General features: G+C 44.0%; 1 protein-coding gene across 1 annotated transcript in view; it reads right to left on the reverse strand.

The window, feature by feature from the left end:
- TTBK1 (tau tubulin kinase 1) overlaps positions 1–17,193 on the reverse strand; it is an 87,783-nt gene that overhangs the window by 6,015 nt on the left and 64,575 nt on the right. Inside the window, exon 14 of the mRNA XM_010182674.1 lies at positions 14,728–14,751. Coding sequence (XP_010180976.1) covers positions 14,728–14,751 — 24 coding nt within the window. The remainder of the gene's footprint in view (positions 1–14,727; positions 14,752–17,193) is intronic.

Genomic DNA, 17,193 nt, shown 5'->3' on the forward strand with positions numbered 1-17,193 from the left:
TGAACACCATGTTTCCAGTCTGAACCTCTCACTAGAGAAGCTTGTGTCCTCTCGCTGCAGTCATCATGTGTCTTTTGTACCACAGCACACTCAGCTGCCCTAGGACTATTTCCCAAAGGCTGGAGAAGAACTTTTCTGCTCTGCTGTACCAATGGGGATGAACTGTGGGAAGATGCTGGAAGACAAGGAGTGGAGAGGCTTAGCCTGTATCTTAAAATTGTAGAATAATACGCATTTAAGGAATCTCTGGAGCTCTCTGCTCCAACCACCCCGCAAAGCAGGACCAACCTAGAGCTGGCTGCTCCAGGCCCTGTCCAGATGAGTTTTGAGTATGTCCAAGGATGAAGATCCCACAACCTCCTTGGGACCTTGTCCTAATGTTTGTGGCTTTTCATGGTGAAGAACTTTTTATTTTTATCTGTTTCCTAGATCTAATTTTCCTTTAATGCAGCTTGTGTCGATCGTATCTCATCCTTTCACACTGTGCACCTCTGAGAAAAGTTTGGCATCATTCTTTCGTCAGGTAGTTCAAGGAAGAAATAAGATCCCACCCCAATCCTTCTCTTTTTAAGGCAGAACAAACCCAGCCTCTCCTCATGTCATATGTTTCTAGTTCCTAATCATCTTGGCAGCCCTTTGCTACGCTCACTCCACCACGAGTAGGAACTATGCCATGAGCTGAGGTGGCCACCCCACTTTAAAAAGCTACCGAGACTGCAAGCAAGATGAGCTACATTGGAGCTGGCCAAATCTGAGTCAAAAGGATTTCCTTTACCTCCAGCAAGCCCAGATCTCTGCCTATGTTCCTCACTTTCTCAGGAGACACATTGCCTGTCCTTGGACCGTGAACCACTGTTTCCCACCTGCTTGGGCTCAGATCTTTACTCCTGAGTCTCTTTTGACTTCTCAGTCAGTGTCCAGGAACGCGTATGGCAGTATATGTGTCTGAGCATGTGTTCCCCACAAAGTCTGCGCATTTCACCTCTTTTAAGACTCTGTCTCCATAAAACTTGATTGCATTTAAATTCCATTTGGCTAGAAGCTACTTTGGGTAAAAATAATATATTTGGAAGGCAATAAATATCCCAGCTTTGCACAGAGTTAGAGGAAGGAGAGTCAGGAGAAAAAAAGATCTACCTGCTCGTATTTGGCAGAGGCAGAAACCAGCCCCTTCAATCCCATCTCTGCCACTGTGCTCATGAACAGCTAAGTGGAGTCTGGGGGCTTGTCTTTACTATAAACTGGTGGGGTTTCAAATTAGCAGGACCACTGATGCTGGGACATCCTCAGAGGAGACTTATATCATGCAACACAGGCAGCAGTAAAATTCCTGCATCCCAGTGATGCTGTAGTTTCCACTTTGCTACAGCAAGTTTTACAACCATGCATTAGAACTTACGACTCACAAGGGCATAGAGGAGAGACCCTATAGCTTGCCTGTGCCTGTGCCCCTGCAGCAGAACAGCCTCCAGCATGGCACAGAGCGGGCCCAGAGTCCACCAGAAAAGCCTGCTCTCCTGAGCAGCTCTGCAGTGACATGGGGGAAAGGCAATAGTTTCCTGTGTGAGCCCAAACAGATTTCCCTTAGAGTGTAGAATTTGGGATTTATTTTTTTTCTCTCTCATCTCTTGGTTTTAAACATTTTAAATGCAGTAATTTGTGGGGGAAAAAAAAAAACCAACCAACCAAACAACGAACAAACCCACCAGGTACATTTCCCTAACGTAAAAGCAGGAAATGCTGCATCTCTTCCATCTACTGTTCTGTTTCAGACCATGCTCTAAATTATGTCTCAGTCCATGGTTACCACTGTGGCATCACTGCATCCTCTTGCAGTGTTTGACAGATGCACACATCTGCCACACAACAGCAGCCTCATAGAGACAAACCAAAATGCTGTCTGAGGCAGTCATCGTGGAGCACATGGGCTTTGGACCCCGCTTGAGGCAGACTCAGAAGAATCCTGACCCTCCATACAATTTGCAGGAGGAAAAAGGGACTCGCACACTGTACGACCCTGTAAGACAAGAGACCACAGCCTAACTCTTCCTCCCAGACCTGTCTGCATGAACTGGTCTCTGCCTTTGAGGAGTTGAGGTCTTGTGCTTCTCCTGCAAGGGGAAAGTTTCCACCATCCTTTCCACAGGTACCAGAGCCTTTCCGTGCACCTACTGCCTGCAGCCTCCTTCTCCAGCCACTTTCAGAAAAACACTGAGTTAGGAACTGTGCAATTCACACCAAAGCAGACAGGGTCTATTGCTGTGTTTCCTTTTCCAACCTGATCCCAGACAGACCAACAGCAACTGGAGTTGGACCACATGCTGCTCTACAGCAGAGACTGCTTTCAAATAGGGGACATGATGAAAGGCAAGCGTGGCCGGATCCACTGAGCAGCCCAGGCAGGAGTACATTACTTGCAGGACAGCCACAATTTTGCATCCATCTCCTTGGGGTTTTGGGAGGTGGAGGGGCTAGAAGTTTATCAGATATTCTTAAAAACCTTGTCAAATATCTGATGGGAGACAGCCATCCACCCGCCCTATGCACACCATGCTGCCAGCCAGTGGAAGATGCCCAGTGCAAGAAACCAAGAGAAACATGATAAACTGTTTCTGCTGTGTTTGTAGGTGTTGAATTGTACCACTAGCTTAAGTTTAGTCAGTTTAGATGCTGGTAACCATGAAGGCAGAGCTCTGAAAACTTAGATAAGTTTGGGCCAGTTGTAACCTGCTGCTGTGATATGACTGGGTTCAGTGAAACTGGTACTAGCCTGAATTCAGGTAAATTGATCTCTCAGTGTGGCCTTCCCGAAGTACACGAAGCACATCTCCAACAGCCATGGAACTTTGTTTGTATTCCCAGATCTGTCTTCACTGCAAGTTTTCAGTGGTCACATTAGTAAATGATAATTAAAGTCTCACTGATCTACCAGAGCTCCTTCATCTCCATGCCTGGTGCTCCCATGTACCCAAGGATGAGCAGGGGAAAGCAAAGGGAGTAGAAAAAACAAAGCAAGAAAGCAAGCAAAAAACCCAGCCATCACCAAGGTGCTGCCTTTGATTCTTTAATAAGGTTTTGGTAGTATACAAGCTTTTTTTTCTTTTTTTTCTCCCGATTGTCTGGATTAACATACATGGATTTAAAAAAGGCACAAAATCCATTGCACAGCTTCTGTTTTGTTTGTTTTTGATGGCATTGCCTGTTCATTGTGGTTTCAAGTGTAGGATTTTACAGTACTCTGCAGCATTTACAGCATGGTCTACATACAGGTAAATCAATGCATGCTTTTATACAGGAGACAGAATTCAAATTCTCTCTCAGTATCTCTATATACACAATAATACAGTGTCTTTCTTCTGAAAAAAAAAGCTTTAAATTGGACTTGCATGCTCGGTGTGCCAGAAGAATTAGTGCAAGCATATATTACAGTGTTATTGCAGTACAAAAAGGGGTTGACCTTAGGCTCTGAAGGGATTAGATACAGGAAGAATAAAAAGACTCAAGGAAAACAGGCTTTGGATCCCTTTAGTCAACGGTGTCCTTCCACATGGATCCCTACTCAGTACTACCTTTAAAGCTACAGCAGGCTGCTTCCCCTCCGTCTCCCTGCTGCCCTCCCCCTGAGATGAACTTCCACAGCTTCTTCAGATCTTCTGTCCCTAGCAATTGATGAGGACGTCTGGCAACTTGAGGAAGCCCTTCTGCTGCATCTCCTAATGCTGGAGACCTGCTTGAAGGAGACTTTCCTGAGGTCCATTGCTTCAAGCAAACTCAAGTCCCAGCAGATGAAGCTTCTCAAGCAAGCCAGGAACAGGTTTAACAACAGGTTACCTACAGCTTTTGTCTCCTCTCAGCAGAAATAACTACAGAAACCCACATTCACCTCCCACTTGAAGAGCAGTTGGTTAAATATGGTGTGGACTCTCTCCTGCTTAGCAGCAACAGAAGTCTAACAGGTGACACAAGGTAATGCAAAGGAAGGATATGCTGGTCCCTGAGATTCTTCGTGGGAGCTGGAAAGTCCGAGAAGCAGAAATCAAGTTCCTAATATTACTTTAGTTGTTCCATTGGGAATGGGAAGAGGCCTTAGTCCTGAGAGATGCAGATGGCACACAGACAGCAAGAGTTGTAGTCCTGTCTTCCCTGTAACAGCTTTGATTTGGATACTATCAGGAACTTAGCATATCCTGGAAGTGACATTATCCTCTGCCAACATAGACTAAGCTTGTTTGGGGCTGGGAGATCTGGCAGGATTGACGACGAGTGGAAAAAACCTAGAATCTGAGTTTCTGAAGCAGATCTTTCTTCAACCAGCGTCAGATGAGGTAAAAGTAGCAGGGGTCTTAGAGCTGCCACACTTACTTGCAGCATCTCCACGTTCCAAGAATCAGCACCATAAATGTCAGAGAGATGTTCTTCTTTCCAGCATCTCACCATCAAATGCTCCACAGCTTTTTTCTTCATTTTTTTTTTTTACCAAGGTGAACAGGACAGTTCAGTCCCATGCTGGATAAGTGCTCTGCTCCTCCCTATTTGTGCTTTCGTATGTTGTTAGGTTTGTGCCAGTTTTCCTAGCGTCTTGGACGGAAGCAATAGCTCTGTAAAGGTGGTACGCCTACCACTTAGCTTCCCACCTCTGCACCCCTCAGTGTCTCCAGCAAGAGCCAACACAGAGCTCGTTGTATGAGCAGACACGAGGACCACCTCATTTTTATCACTTGTAAGAGACTCAGGAAATGGTGAGCAAAGTGGAAGAAGATGATAATCCAAAAATTGTTCTAGTCCCTAATTGTAAAGGCAACTTAATAGCAGCAAGAAAGAAGAAGAAGGAGATTCTGAAAGCTAAACACCTTCCTTAGTCATAAAAATAACCAGAAGTCAGCAGTGCTGAGTAAGAACCTGATCTGGCTGTTTTTTAGGAAGGACCAAGCTGAAGGGGCAAGAGTCCCATGGAAATCCTCCTTATCTGACTTATGAGAGGAAATTTGCCATTACTGTGTTTCACATTGCCAGATCAATTAATTGCACTCATAATTAAACTGAGAAACTTGCTGGAGTTGGAGGAAGCCCTGGGGATTCTTATGAGGCAAGTGCACTAGATGAGGTAACCGACTTGAAACACTTTGCATATGAAAAAATAAAACCTCCAAACATAAAGCATTTTTCTTTTCAAACGCTAGAAGACATGCAAGTGAATGTAAAATGGGGATTACTTCCAATCCCCAGGTTACATGGTTAGCAGCTTGTTTTAAATGTACATTCATTGTAACATCATTTTTTTCAATGGCAGGTGTAATACAAAGGAGTTGCAATACATCAAATCCTTAGAAACATTTCCCAGAAATTAATTTTTGCGCTGTCCCATGGAACTGCAAATGCAGGTCTGTGTGTTATAGCGACCCAAACACAAAACACATGGTATAAAAATGCAACAAAAATGTAGTACTGCAACAATCAGCCTTTACACATTCTACTTAATATTTTAACATTACCCAAAATAGGTGTTTGCATACTGATAAATTATGTCCCAAGTGGCAGCACTGTTCCTGTCGCCATAATGCTCTGCCATGAGCTGATGGTGAATGGAGGAATATGTACACTGCAAGACACTGAATTAAGAAAACTGGGCTGGGCCAGGTTGCCAAAATCAGATCTGCGATGTGCGAAGGAGGCCAGGGGAACCAGACACCACGAGGATGCTTTCTGTAACTGAGATTTGTTCTTTGCAACAGCCTTCTGAACACTTGGATGTAAGCAAAGTGGCCCATGACCGGCACAGAGACCTTCTGTAAGGCATGACCATGTGTGGCCGTTCACACTCCACACGCGGGTCACAAACACATATAAACACACATACAGTCAGAAATGGAAGCTCCAGCAAAAAGCCTCCCAACACCACCCTGGGCACAAGCGTGAAATCAGGAAGCACGTCTGGCTTACTTTGGTCAGCCTCTCCAGTCATCTCCTGCAGTCACTCTCAGGAGGGCTGGCAACTACAGGGGAAGCTGGTCAAGAAGAAAAGCACCCCATGTTCTCCAGCTGAGAAATAGCTGGGGCAATTTATGCACTATAAACACTAACAGGAGTTCAGGGATTTGCAAATCATCCACGATTTTCAAGGCTTCAGACCTTCTCTGCTAGGAAATGCAATTTCATTTTCCTCAGCTGGCCTCTTGAAGCCCATCTGTTACTGCCAAGCAGAGCTAGACAAATACATGATAGCTATCTCCAAATAGTTCTTTCCCATTTGTCACCAAAGGAAAAACAGGAAAGGAAAAATAAAAATAAAAGTTTCTCTTTTGAATAGATTGGGATAAAAGAGCCCTTTTGTATTCACTGTGAAAGTTGCAAAAATGGTCTCAGCTCTAGGTAAAGTTCTGTGAGTGGTGTGAATAAATCTCCACTGACACCATTAATAAAACGTGTAACTCATCTAACCCAGCAGTTTACAATAGAAATAAATTAGGTCACTGATGTGGTATTATGTAGCTGTATTATGAATGTGACTGGATTCCACAGACACTCCACATAGCCTAAGGAAGAGATGCTAGACCCACTGGACAAACATGGTGGATATCTGTCACCAATCCCTTCAGATGAGCAGCTGAAAACCTCCTCATATTTTCAAGAATGATCTTGTGCTGCTGCCAAGCACTTAAAAGTTTCACATATACACAACATGGAAGATTAATTCATGGAGGTGTGAGAGGGAAGGGCATTAGAAAACAGGAAAAGGACTGAACACCATTTTTCCATGCTTTCTGATCTTCATTCTTACAGTGCATCCTATTGTTGAGCTATTTTACAATACAGGACTAAACTAGCAATGGTTATCTTTTCTCGCTTTGATTTATTTACATAGAATCACAGCACCAGATTCAAATACTGCATTTTTACACGAGAGAGCAAGTGAAGTTCCTGATGATTCGCAGTCAAAGAAATGCCTCAATGATATTTGTTCTATTTGGTATATAGATCCCACCCACCGTCCTGACAATTTCCAGATCATGAAATAATATTCTGTCTCCTGAAATTCTCTCTGTGCAATGTTTGGCTTCATCCTGACACATTCTGAAAAGGCTTTATTTGCTGCTGACTTCTTCCAGCAGTCCCGCATGTCAAAGAGCAGGGAAGTGACTCACAGGAAAAACAAAGCACTTGGGGATCTTTTGGGTTAAGAGGCCATAGGAAGGTGTGAGTACTGTGACTGTTAGTATTGATACTGAATAAACTCTGGAAAAGCTATATTGAGGTGTTTGCTCTGGTTTCCCATCTGACTGCAGAAGGCTTCTACTACAAAGCAAATTATCAAGTCTCTCAGAAGAGGCTGTACACTTTGGGGCAGTGTAGCCAGTGATAAAGATGGTACCAAAGCCTGGTGATGCTGCTGAAACAAAAGACAAATGAGGTAGTTAAAGACTCCAAAGTGAACCCTTTGGAAGAAACGTTTGAAGCACAGAGAAATGTCCCAAATGACATCGATTTTGTTCCTCATCCCGAAGTGCTCACAGCCTAGAGGAGTTAGAAAAGAAGGTGTATGTTAACTGGTTTTAGAGTCACCTTTGGAAAAGAAATGCAGCCCGACTACTGAAGAGTCCCTCAACCTCTCTGCTGCTGAGGACACCTTGGCTTATAATCGCTGATCAGTTTGAAACAATAGGCCTCTTTCCAGAAGTCCTAAATGGAAAAAAATATATCAAAAGTTGATTTTTTTTCACCTCAAAAAGGAAAAAACATTGTTTACTGGTTCTTAGAGGCACGCTGCCTTCTCATATAACAACTGGGTTTGACTGCTGCAGAAGCAGCTGGGGAGAGCTAGCTGCTAAATGGGATCGCATAAGAAACACAGAGCTTGCTTAAAACAAGATACTTCGATGGCCTAATGCCAGTGGAACAGGCTAGATACTGTATGTGCCAAAGTGAAGAACACCAATCCTCAAGGAAAAAATCCACCACTCTGATACCTCCAGCTAAGACATGCAATGAGAGTGAACACCATTGAATTAAAGTTTAGAATTAATGAACAAAGTGTCAGCTCTGTTGAACTTAAAATTTTCCTGTCCTGGCTGTTTGAAATACCCTATTTATTTCTGTTTTCATTTGGATCCCCCCCATCCCAACTCCCAGACTGGAGAATGGGGACAACCACTTTTGCCAGCCCAGAAAACATCCAGTTGGAAACTATCTGCAACTGGAGTTGAGACATATTCTCACTCACAAAGACCAGGCACCAATTTCAATGGAACTTAGAGATAGGTTCACAACAGTAAAAGTGGTATATAACCAGCTATTTACATGGTTTGCAATCACAGATGGCAGCTGTGTTGTAAGATAAAGAGCACTGCCAGCTCTCTAAATTTAGCTGCTCAGGTACACAATAATTCTGGGGAGTTTGGTAAGTCCTAAGGATTATAGGACTTGAAACTCATGAAACTGTCCCGAAAATGGAAGGTGTCTTCCATTATCACCTTTGAAATCAAACTGCCTTTAAACAACATGATTGCTATTCCTCACACAGGCTCTATGTAGAGCTGAGACTGCTCCCCATGACACAACGTGCCATTTTCCACTGTTTCCTCCAGGGAAATCAGAGGGAGGGAAGGCTAAAGGCTGACCAAAGTGCCACAGAGACTGTGTGATGCAATGCGTAAGAAAAACTGGTGCAGGAGGCAAGCCTCACAGATTCTTGGGAATGGCAAAGGCAGGAGGTAGTGCAGGTACCCAGGGACGTGATAAGGATGCAAGGGATGAGGTACCACAAATGGCAATGGAGGTAAATCATGGGGGCAGGTGAATGTGTGGAGTGGGACATGCACTGGCAACCAAGGTGGAATAGAAAGAGTTTTGTTTTATCAGGAAGAGACAGGATAGGCAAAGGGGAACAAAGAAGCAACTGGATGTAAGAGAGCTTCTCCAGCAGTGAGGTAAAGGTGGGTTCTGCCTCCTCATCAGGTTTTATGTGAAGCCTACCAACATCTCAGGGCTACAGCTGACTGCTGTTGATCTGGCATCTGCATTCACATTTAAACTTAAGCTAGCTGAGTGGCAGCTGAACAGCAACATCTCTGCTTACAGAGCAATGGACAGGATCCCAGAGCAGAATGTCAGCCAGTCCTGGAGTCAGCTCCTTATCTCAGACCTGACAAATGTCCAAGGACAGCTTCTTCATCCTGGTCTGGAGAGGTGTTGATTGCCAACATCCTTCACAGCTCAGGTGGGGTCTGCTGATCCCAGCAATGGAAGGGAAAAGGTGCACTCAAACTCTCACTCTCGGCTGAGTACCTAGTAACTGGAAGGCAGCTAAAGCAGCTTCCTATACACTCCTCAAAAGTCATTTGGACACAGGATTTGAGTTGTGGACAACAAAGAGAGGGAGTGGAAAAGCAAGAGATTCTTCTTGTCATGAAGAGGTAGCATAGGGATGGGATTACATGACCTATATGGCTGTCTTACAGGGCATGTCTGCCTTGCATTCTGTCATCACTGTAACAAAAGAGACTTCAAACAGTGAAAGAGGTGATGCAACGTAACTCTTTCACTTACCTGCCCAACACTGGCAAAAAAAGTATGGGAGTGGCGGACAAAGTCAGGTTCACACCAGAGATTTTGGCAACTTGGGTACATCAACAGGATACACCTAATGCAGATGCACTGGCATCTCCAAAATTGCACCTTTGTCAGTATAGCTTATTTTCAGCCAAGGCCCTCCCACCAAAACCTTCTCCACTGAAAGTGAACATGTGCTGGCATAACTACATTTTCCCAATTCATGCGAGCTTAACCCAAGCATTTACAGTAACATTTTCACAGAAATCACATCTCATTAGCTCCTTCCTGTGGGAAGGCGGCTAGGGAGAGAGTAATAAATTGGAAACATCTCCCATTCTGCATAGAAAGAAAGTGAAGAGCCAAGAGACCAAGATATAAAGAGATGGCTTTTGTGTGTATATACAATTGATGTGCATTTGGTCGCTGCAGCAGAGCATGAAATCCTAGCAGCAGCTACCTGTCCTTCTGCTGCTAATAATCTTGGTGCCATAAAGGAGTGGCAAATGCTCATTTCAACCCTCATTTTGGATTCTGAGCAGAACAAGTGCTATGTACAATGGGAATTAAACTCAAGAACATCTCTTTCAGGATGCAAACCTTGTTCTTGCACCCCTCTATGAACACAATTTGCCTAAGAGTCTGATGCTGAAAGGGAATTTTATTTCACTAGTATTGATTTGCACTGACTTACCCCAGCTGAAGAATTTGAGGAGCCTTATCAAACGGAAAAGGAAAAATACCTAGGGCAAATACCTTTTCAGCCCATAGCCCCGTGATCACTTTTCGTGTCAACAGCCTCCATCAGTGGTTTTTCTCCCTGCTGACCCTGGCTTGCCAGTGCTGTCAGCTGTGCAAACAGACAATGAGCCAAAGCAGGAAATGAACCAAAGCTGAAAACAACTTTCCTTGTCTCCGTGCAGGTCCATGCAGCCACATGAACGCCCGCACTGGCACAGGGGAAAGAGCTGAATGGGTCGGGCTGGGGATAGGAGGGTACCTCTTACAGAACCAACACTTCTGTTCCTCTGACTTGACCACAAAAGCGCAGCCTTCATGGGAAATGGCTGCTCGCCACTTCCTTGGAGCTTTCTAGTTGGGTTTTTTTGGACAACAGATTTTGGACATATTTACATTTATAATTGCAGTCATTATAAATGAAACACAAGAAATAAATGCAATATAAATGTAATTTACAGAGGGTTTTTTTAGAATTGCACTGTAACTAGTTTTAATATTAATTTATTACATTTCCATATATATAAAAAGAGCTATTTTCACATTTCTTTAATTTGCCAACTGTTCCTCAACAGTATGTGGATTCCGTAGTAATTATTACAGCATTAGAAGATGTTAAAAAAATCTGCAAACTATTTTTAATACCCTTAGCATACTACTGTAATGTCAGGATTCCAGCCATTAGCACCAATTAATCTGTTCAGAATTAAATAGTAAAAGCCATATTGATCATGAAATAAAACTTCCCATAAAACCCAGGCAACAGCAACATGTCCAATTATTCTGGTATAGAGCCCAAATTTGTTGGTTTAACAAGATTGGTTTAGAAATCAATATCCCACCTTACGGTATCTGAGCAGTGAAGAATTCAGTCACTTTTAATAATGTATTTCAGCAGTTTACCACCCACCTATGTCTTTAAAATGGGCATCTTACTTCTAGTTTGACCTTTGTTACTTTATCTTCCAGCACCTAGATCCATATCTTTGCCTGGCAGATTAAAAACCCGTCTTGCTCTCTTCAGGCAGGTACTCCTAACAGCAATCATGTCACTTCTTAGTTTTGTCTTTCATAACAGGCTGCATTTCTTCCAGCTTATTCTACAAGGCAGGATTTACAGAATCAAGCAATTCTTGTATCACTTCACCTTTTTTAGGTTCTGAAAATCTTTTTTAAAAAGTTCCATACAAGATTTGGATATGGTGTCTGGTAGCAGTAGTGATCTCACCAGTACAAAAGATCTCCCCTCTGCTCACACCTTCATTTTCCTGCTGACACATAGAAGAAGAAAATTTCTTTTTTTTATTTTTTGCTATAGCAGCATAATGAGAACTTACATGCAGCTAATTATTTCCCCTAACTCCCACCTCATTTTGGGAGACAGCACCTCCCAGGGCCCAGTTTCTTGCCTTCTGTGCGTGTGACCTATATTCTTCACACTCAAAACATGACCTTGTCCCTGGCTGAAAGCAATAATTAGTCTGAATGCAAGCAACTTATCAAGCAATCCAGATCCTTCTGCAGAGTTGGCCTGCCAGTATTATTTTATTAAGCCACTCATCTTCCTGCCATTGCGAACTTTCTCCTCAGTGATTTATTTTTTCTCCTTGACAGCCGCTAACAGCATGGAATAGTGCTGAGCTAAGAGCAGGAGATCAGGAGTCCTAATGAGAAACATCCTCACTTGTAAGAGATACCAACATATAAACATATGTTGTTTAGTTAGTTGGTTTTCAATTTATTAATAATTTTAACTAGAAGAAAGTCTTACTGAAGTCTGTAAAAATCAACCATTTCTCTCAATCAGACTTTCAAATTTAGAAGAACAACAGTATCAGGTTTACTTGGCAAGAACAGCTCTCTATATAACCATGATGCATGGTCAGATAGTTTATGTATAGAGCTACTTATTGGCTAGTCATTGTATTTGTCTGAAACGGGCAGGTCAGAGTCAATAAATACGCAGTTATCCTGTTTGTTCCCCTCTTCACACTGGTGAAACTTAAAACTGTTTGGTTTTTTTTTAAATAGAACAATAGAAATTTTGTTCCTAAAATTGACCTTGAAAAGTGAACATAAGTGTTTTGGAGACTGTGAACTAAAACTTATTAAGAGATATTGACTTCAAATCTACTTCTTTCACAAATTCCATTTGCTCTGGAATCTGCTCTGGTATTAAAGTCTCCTGAACACGGAAAAAATAACACTGGAGCAGAATCTACTTAAAGAAATCATCTCTTCTCATGTCACTTTGAGAAAAGCAAAGCCTTTCTCATTCTGGTTTCCGTGCTTGACAAGAGAAGAACTGCCAAATAGGATTAGGCTACTGGTTAATTCAGTCCAAGTATTTCTGGAGGCCCGGTGCCTTTTTCAAAAAGAAAACTGATCAATAAACTGCAGATAAAAATCACGACTGGGCAGTCAAGTGTCCCGTTCACTCATATTCTTGGGGCAAATCAGGAAACTGATGTCACTGAGTCAAGAGTGACTGTGGGAAGAGACTGGTCATGCCTACGCTAAACCTTCTTGGGGAGGGTGTGTTGCCCCCTCCATCTCCACCCCTGCATCCACCGGGATGCTCTCTGGGCAGGCAGGAGGCAGCGCACACCCAGCCTGCCTGAGCATGTCCTGCAGCACGCAGACCCACCAGGTCAGGTCCTACTTCAAAAAGCACCACTCACCCCATCTGGGGTTGTGCTGTCTGGGGTTGCTTGTAGAAGGGTGAACCTGATATTAAGGGAGCCTCAAGCAGGGCAGATACACCCACAGAAATCAGTATTTGGAAGGAAGCATTAAGAAGAAGTACCCTAACCATGCAGTAATACCTCCGTGTCACAACTTTCTTCCATCACCCACACTTATCCCACCCCATTTTCATATCTGCCTGAGCTTTCTATATGTTTTCTTGTCTGTATCCTGTGTTTATATGCTTCTTGCAGTGTATTTTACTTTGGACTTGCACTTTCCTAAAGCCCTGAGCAGCAGCAATGACCCCTTCTTCTTTAACCTTAACATCCCTAATGCCTCTTTGTCTCAAAGACCGAACCAAAGGCTCATTTCAATAGAACAGTTACTACACTCACTTAACTACAGAAGGTTTTTATACAACCTGGTGTTTTACACTGCAGTTACACCAAGAAGGGCAACATACCCCTGTAAACCCAGGAAATGAGGGTACTTATGACAATTTAAATTAACTTTGATCTCCCTCTTCCTCTGAGATTCAAGTCCGTTTTAGACAAGGGCTCCAGGGGCTCTGTATACCAAGTGCTGAGGCCAGTTTATTTCTCAAGTGAGATCTGTTATCACAGGCATTTCCAAGCAAGGCCAAGAAGCAGGGCTGCTCTGCCATAGAAAAGCTGCAGGTGCCAAAAAATTTCTGGAATTTAGAAACAGTGTATTATACAGCTGAATTAGTAAGAAAATCCTTGTTATTCAACTGTTGACAGTCAGCGCCTCTGGGGGAAGGCAGGTAGATTTGGAGCAGCTTAGGAGTGGAAAGCAGACAAACAGGTCCACTGTCATGTAACAGAAGCAAAACCAGAGAGACAGAAATATGTGGTCAATGTATGGAAACAAAACCGCAACAAAAACAAGGGGATTTCCAGTGCCAAAGCAACAAAGAGACACACGATCGTAACTCCACAAGAGGGACAAATCCTGAGGTCCTGCCTCAGGTGAGCTTCCAGTGGGAGTCTGCCTAGATCTAGATGGAGTAAAACCGCCTACAGATTTGGCCCGGTGTAAGATACCAACAAAGACGCTTGAACCGATTTGCCTGGGGAAGGTAACACTTGCTGATACCTCCACGGTCTCTCCACTCCAGTCATAATTTGACAATGTTTGTGGCTGGATTGCATGTGTTCAGTGAGGCAGCCCTGCACTTCCTACCCCAAGGCTGCAGGACGCGCGAGTGAGTCTCTGAGATGAGCCCTGGCATCCACCTCTTTCACACATCACACGTTCATCATCTGCGTTCTCATCTTCGGCCATGCTGCCGCCCCTCGCCCAGGTTGCTGGGAGGTTTAGAAAGGCAGATGTTTTCAGTCTCTGTGGGGTCTGGTTGCAGGGGCTTTGGAAGTTACAGTACCTTAGGCCAGTGTTGTCTGGGATTCAATATTGCATTAAGTGGTGACACATTGTGGGCAGGTGGGATCTATTATTGCATTATGGAGGCTGCTGCTTCCCTGAACAGGCTATGTTTTGTGTGTGAAGCGGGCCCACACCTGCTGGAGCTGGGACCTGGAAATGCGGAGGACGGAAGGCATGAGTCTGTGGTTTCCTGCCGTGAGGGGCATGTGCCTGCGGTGGGGCATGCGCACGGGGCTGCTCTCCGCTGAACGGCTGCGCTGTATGAAAGTGCCACCAACGTGAGGGTAGTGTTCTGTCTCCAGGGTTGAGGAGGAGAAAACGGAGGACGCCAGTCTTCTCAGGGGGCTGTACCTCGGGAGGGAGTGCTGAGAAGGCCTGTCCTCCTCCAACTGAAAAAGACCAAGAAGAGTGGAGGAAAAGGTGTAAGGCAAAGACTTGACTCGCCCTTGGTTTGTGATGTGCATGCTGCGGACATCTTCGCTGGCGGATGAAAAATGCTTTTGCTCTACATGGGGCTTATTTACTGCTCTGTGTCTACACATTCCCAGGGATCCTATGGGCACCACGGGAGCCTGCCATTACAGGGGGTCTGCCACGCTCTCCCCAGCCACACATGGACATGAGTGACACCAGCAGTGCCAGGCTCTGCTACATCAGTCCCCTCCTCTGGCTCTTCAGGCCACACGCCTCACCTCTCTGTTCCTCTGGCACCACTCATCGTGACATGCCATTAGGCTATTCACACCTCTTGCATATAGGTAACAGTCAAACTCTGAACACACTTGAAAACCATGTGTATGAGAAAAGGTGAAATACCTGGTGCTAAAATGGTTGTGTATTTAAAAGCGAGGGATTCTCGGGGGCTCTTTTAATGAGTCTTATTGGGATCTGCAAAGGCACCTTTGGGGGCTGTTAGTGGACTTTCCTTTTCTCACACACTGCCAGCCTCCGGATACACTTTTATATTGAGTACCTGCAGGGGGAGTGTTAATGCTTCCAGTTTTGGTAAGCAGAGGACAGGCAGCAGCTGGAAAGGCAGGCAGCGTATAATTCTCTTTGCAGTGAGTAATTCAAAACACAGAGCCACAGGAGGACATGAGGAGAAGATGCACTCTTAGGTCCCTTTTCTGCTTCTGTGATCCTGGGATGGCCAGGAGTGGGAGAAAAGCATACTCACAGAGGATCAGCTTGTGCCAGGATGAGATCGCAGACCCTACCTTCCCTTTATGTACTGAATGGAAGAAAGATGCATTACAGGAATGACTTCAGATTCTTCACCCTGAAAATGCTAAGCCTTTCCTCCCCTTTATACCTCTGCTATGAAACTAGTGCTTTCACAGGCGTCAGCAACCTCAATTTCAAAAAACTGACCACTTTTCCTGAAATTATATTTTTCCTTTCAAATCCACTCCCTTCCCTATGCTGCATTTCTTTTTAGGAAGTCTCTGCAGGTTTCAAAATGTAATTGGGAAATGTGAAAAGGCAATATTGTATTTTCTTAAGCCAACACCACTCTCCTTAGCTTACTACAGATGTTGCCCTTGCATCTGATATGAGAAAGAGAGCTGAATTTCATCCAGTCTCATCTCTCTTCTGTCACCTTCAATATCTTTGAAGTGCTTTGAGGCAGGTATCTTATCTTCATAAGTGTCTGAGAACTACTCAGCTTGTGGTGGGCATTAAATGAGAAAAGCAATTATTCACAGTCCTAAATGTACTGCATGTCACCGCATAGATCAGACTCTCAGATAATAATGTAGTGCTGTCATACAGTGTCTGAGAGAGACAGAGAAATTCTAGACAGCAGCTTTAATTTCTTATAAAGACAACAATCTCTTCCTTGCATAGATGGTGCAGAAACAACTAAGTATAGCGGAATTCTTCTTATTACTTTTTGATCCATGTTTGGGTTCAGCATATTGTATGATTTCAAATGTATGGCAAAGACTTCTCAGATCAAAAAAGATCTCTCCAGCTACCCAGGTGGAACTCCCTTTACAGCACAGGACCAAGGACCTTGGCCAGGCAATGAAGAGTCAAATTGCAACACCCCACCAGCAAGTGCACTTCGGTATTGGTGGCTCCTGGCTGAAGATCAGGTTACAGATACACCACTTTTCTTCACTGATGATGCTCTAATGCTTAAATTACACAGTCAATGTTGGAGGTGCTGCCCCATTTTATCCCTTTGTCCTTGGCAGCAATCAGGCTGGACCAAGGCCTTCCGTCAGGCCTATCCTGCTCTGTTTGGACAGGAACAGTATGACACCTCTCATGTGAAGTCCCAGGAAAAAAAGTTATATTGATAGAGGTCAATATATTTTAAAGAATATAAAATATAATTAGGAATTTCTATTGAGCTTAATGTTTTGCTCGTTATGACCTGTATATATATAATGAGCCTATGAAAGCATTACTTCTCTTATAGTATCACCCTTTTGCTGATCCATTATTCCTAACACATGGATGGATGAACAGGGATCCTGAGTCTAAAGAGAATAAGCGACAGAGGCCAACTCTACACACATCCTTCTCCACCAGCTGGCAAGCTCTTATGTGGAGCTAAGTCAGAGGAGCCGAATGTCAAAGAATTGCATCATCTACAACAGGCACTGAGTGTGACTCAATGGGGATTACACTGAGTGAGGGGCAATGAGGGTCTGCCCCTCTTCTGCAAATGCCCATGTCTCATCACTGAGAAATTGTCCCTCAGGTCTCCTCAGAGCAGGCCACAGACAATGCTATAGAAGGGAAAGGAAACAAAGACGCACCTTGTCTTATCTCATTTTCCCTGCCACCTCCTTCCCCCAGCCTACC

Source organism: Mesitornis unicolor, unplaced genomic scaffold, assembly GCF_000695765.1.
Source record: "Mesitornis unicolor isolate BGI_N332 unplaced genomic scaffold, ASM69576v1 scaffold2054, whole genome shotgun sequence".
Lineage (NCBI taxonomy): Eukaryota > Metazoa > Chordata > Aves > Mesitornithiformes > Mesitornithidae > Mesitornis > Mesitornis unicolor.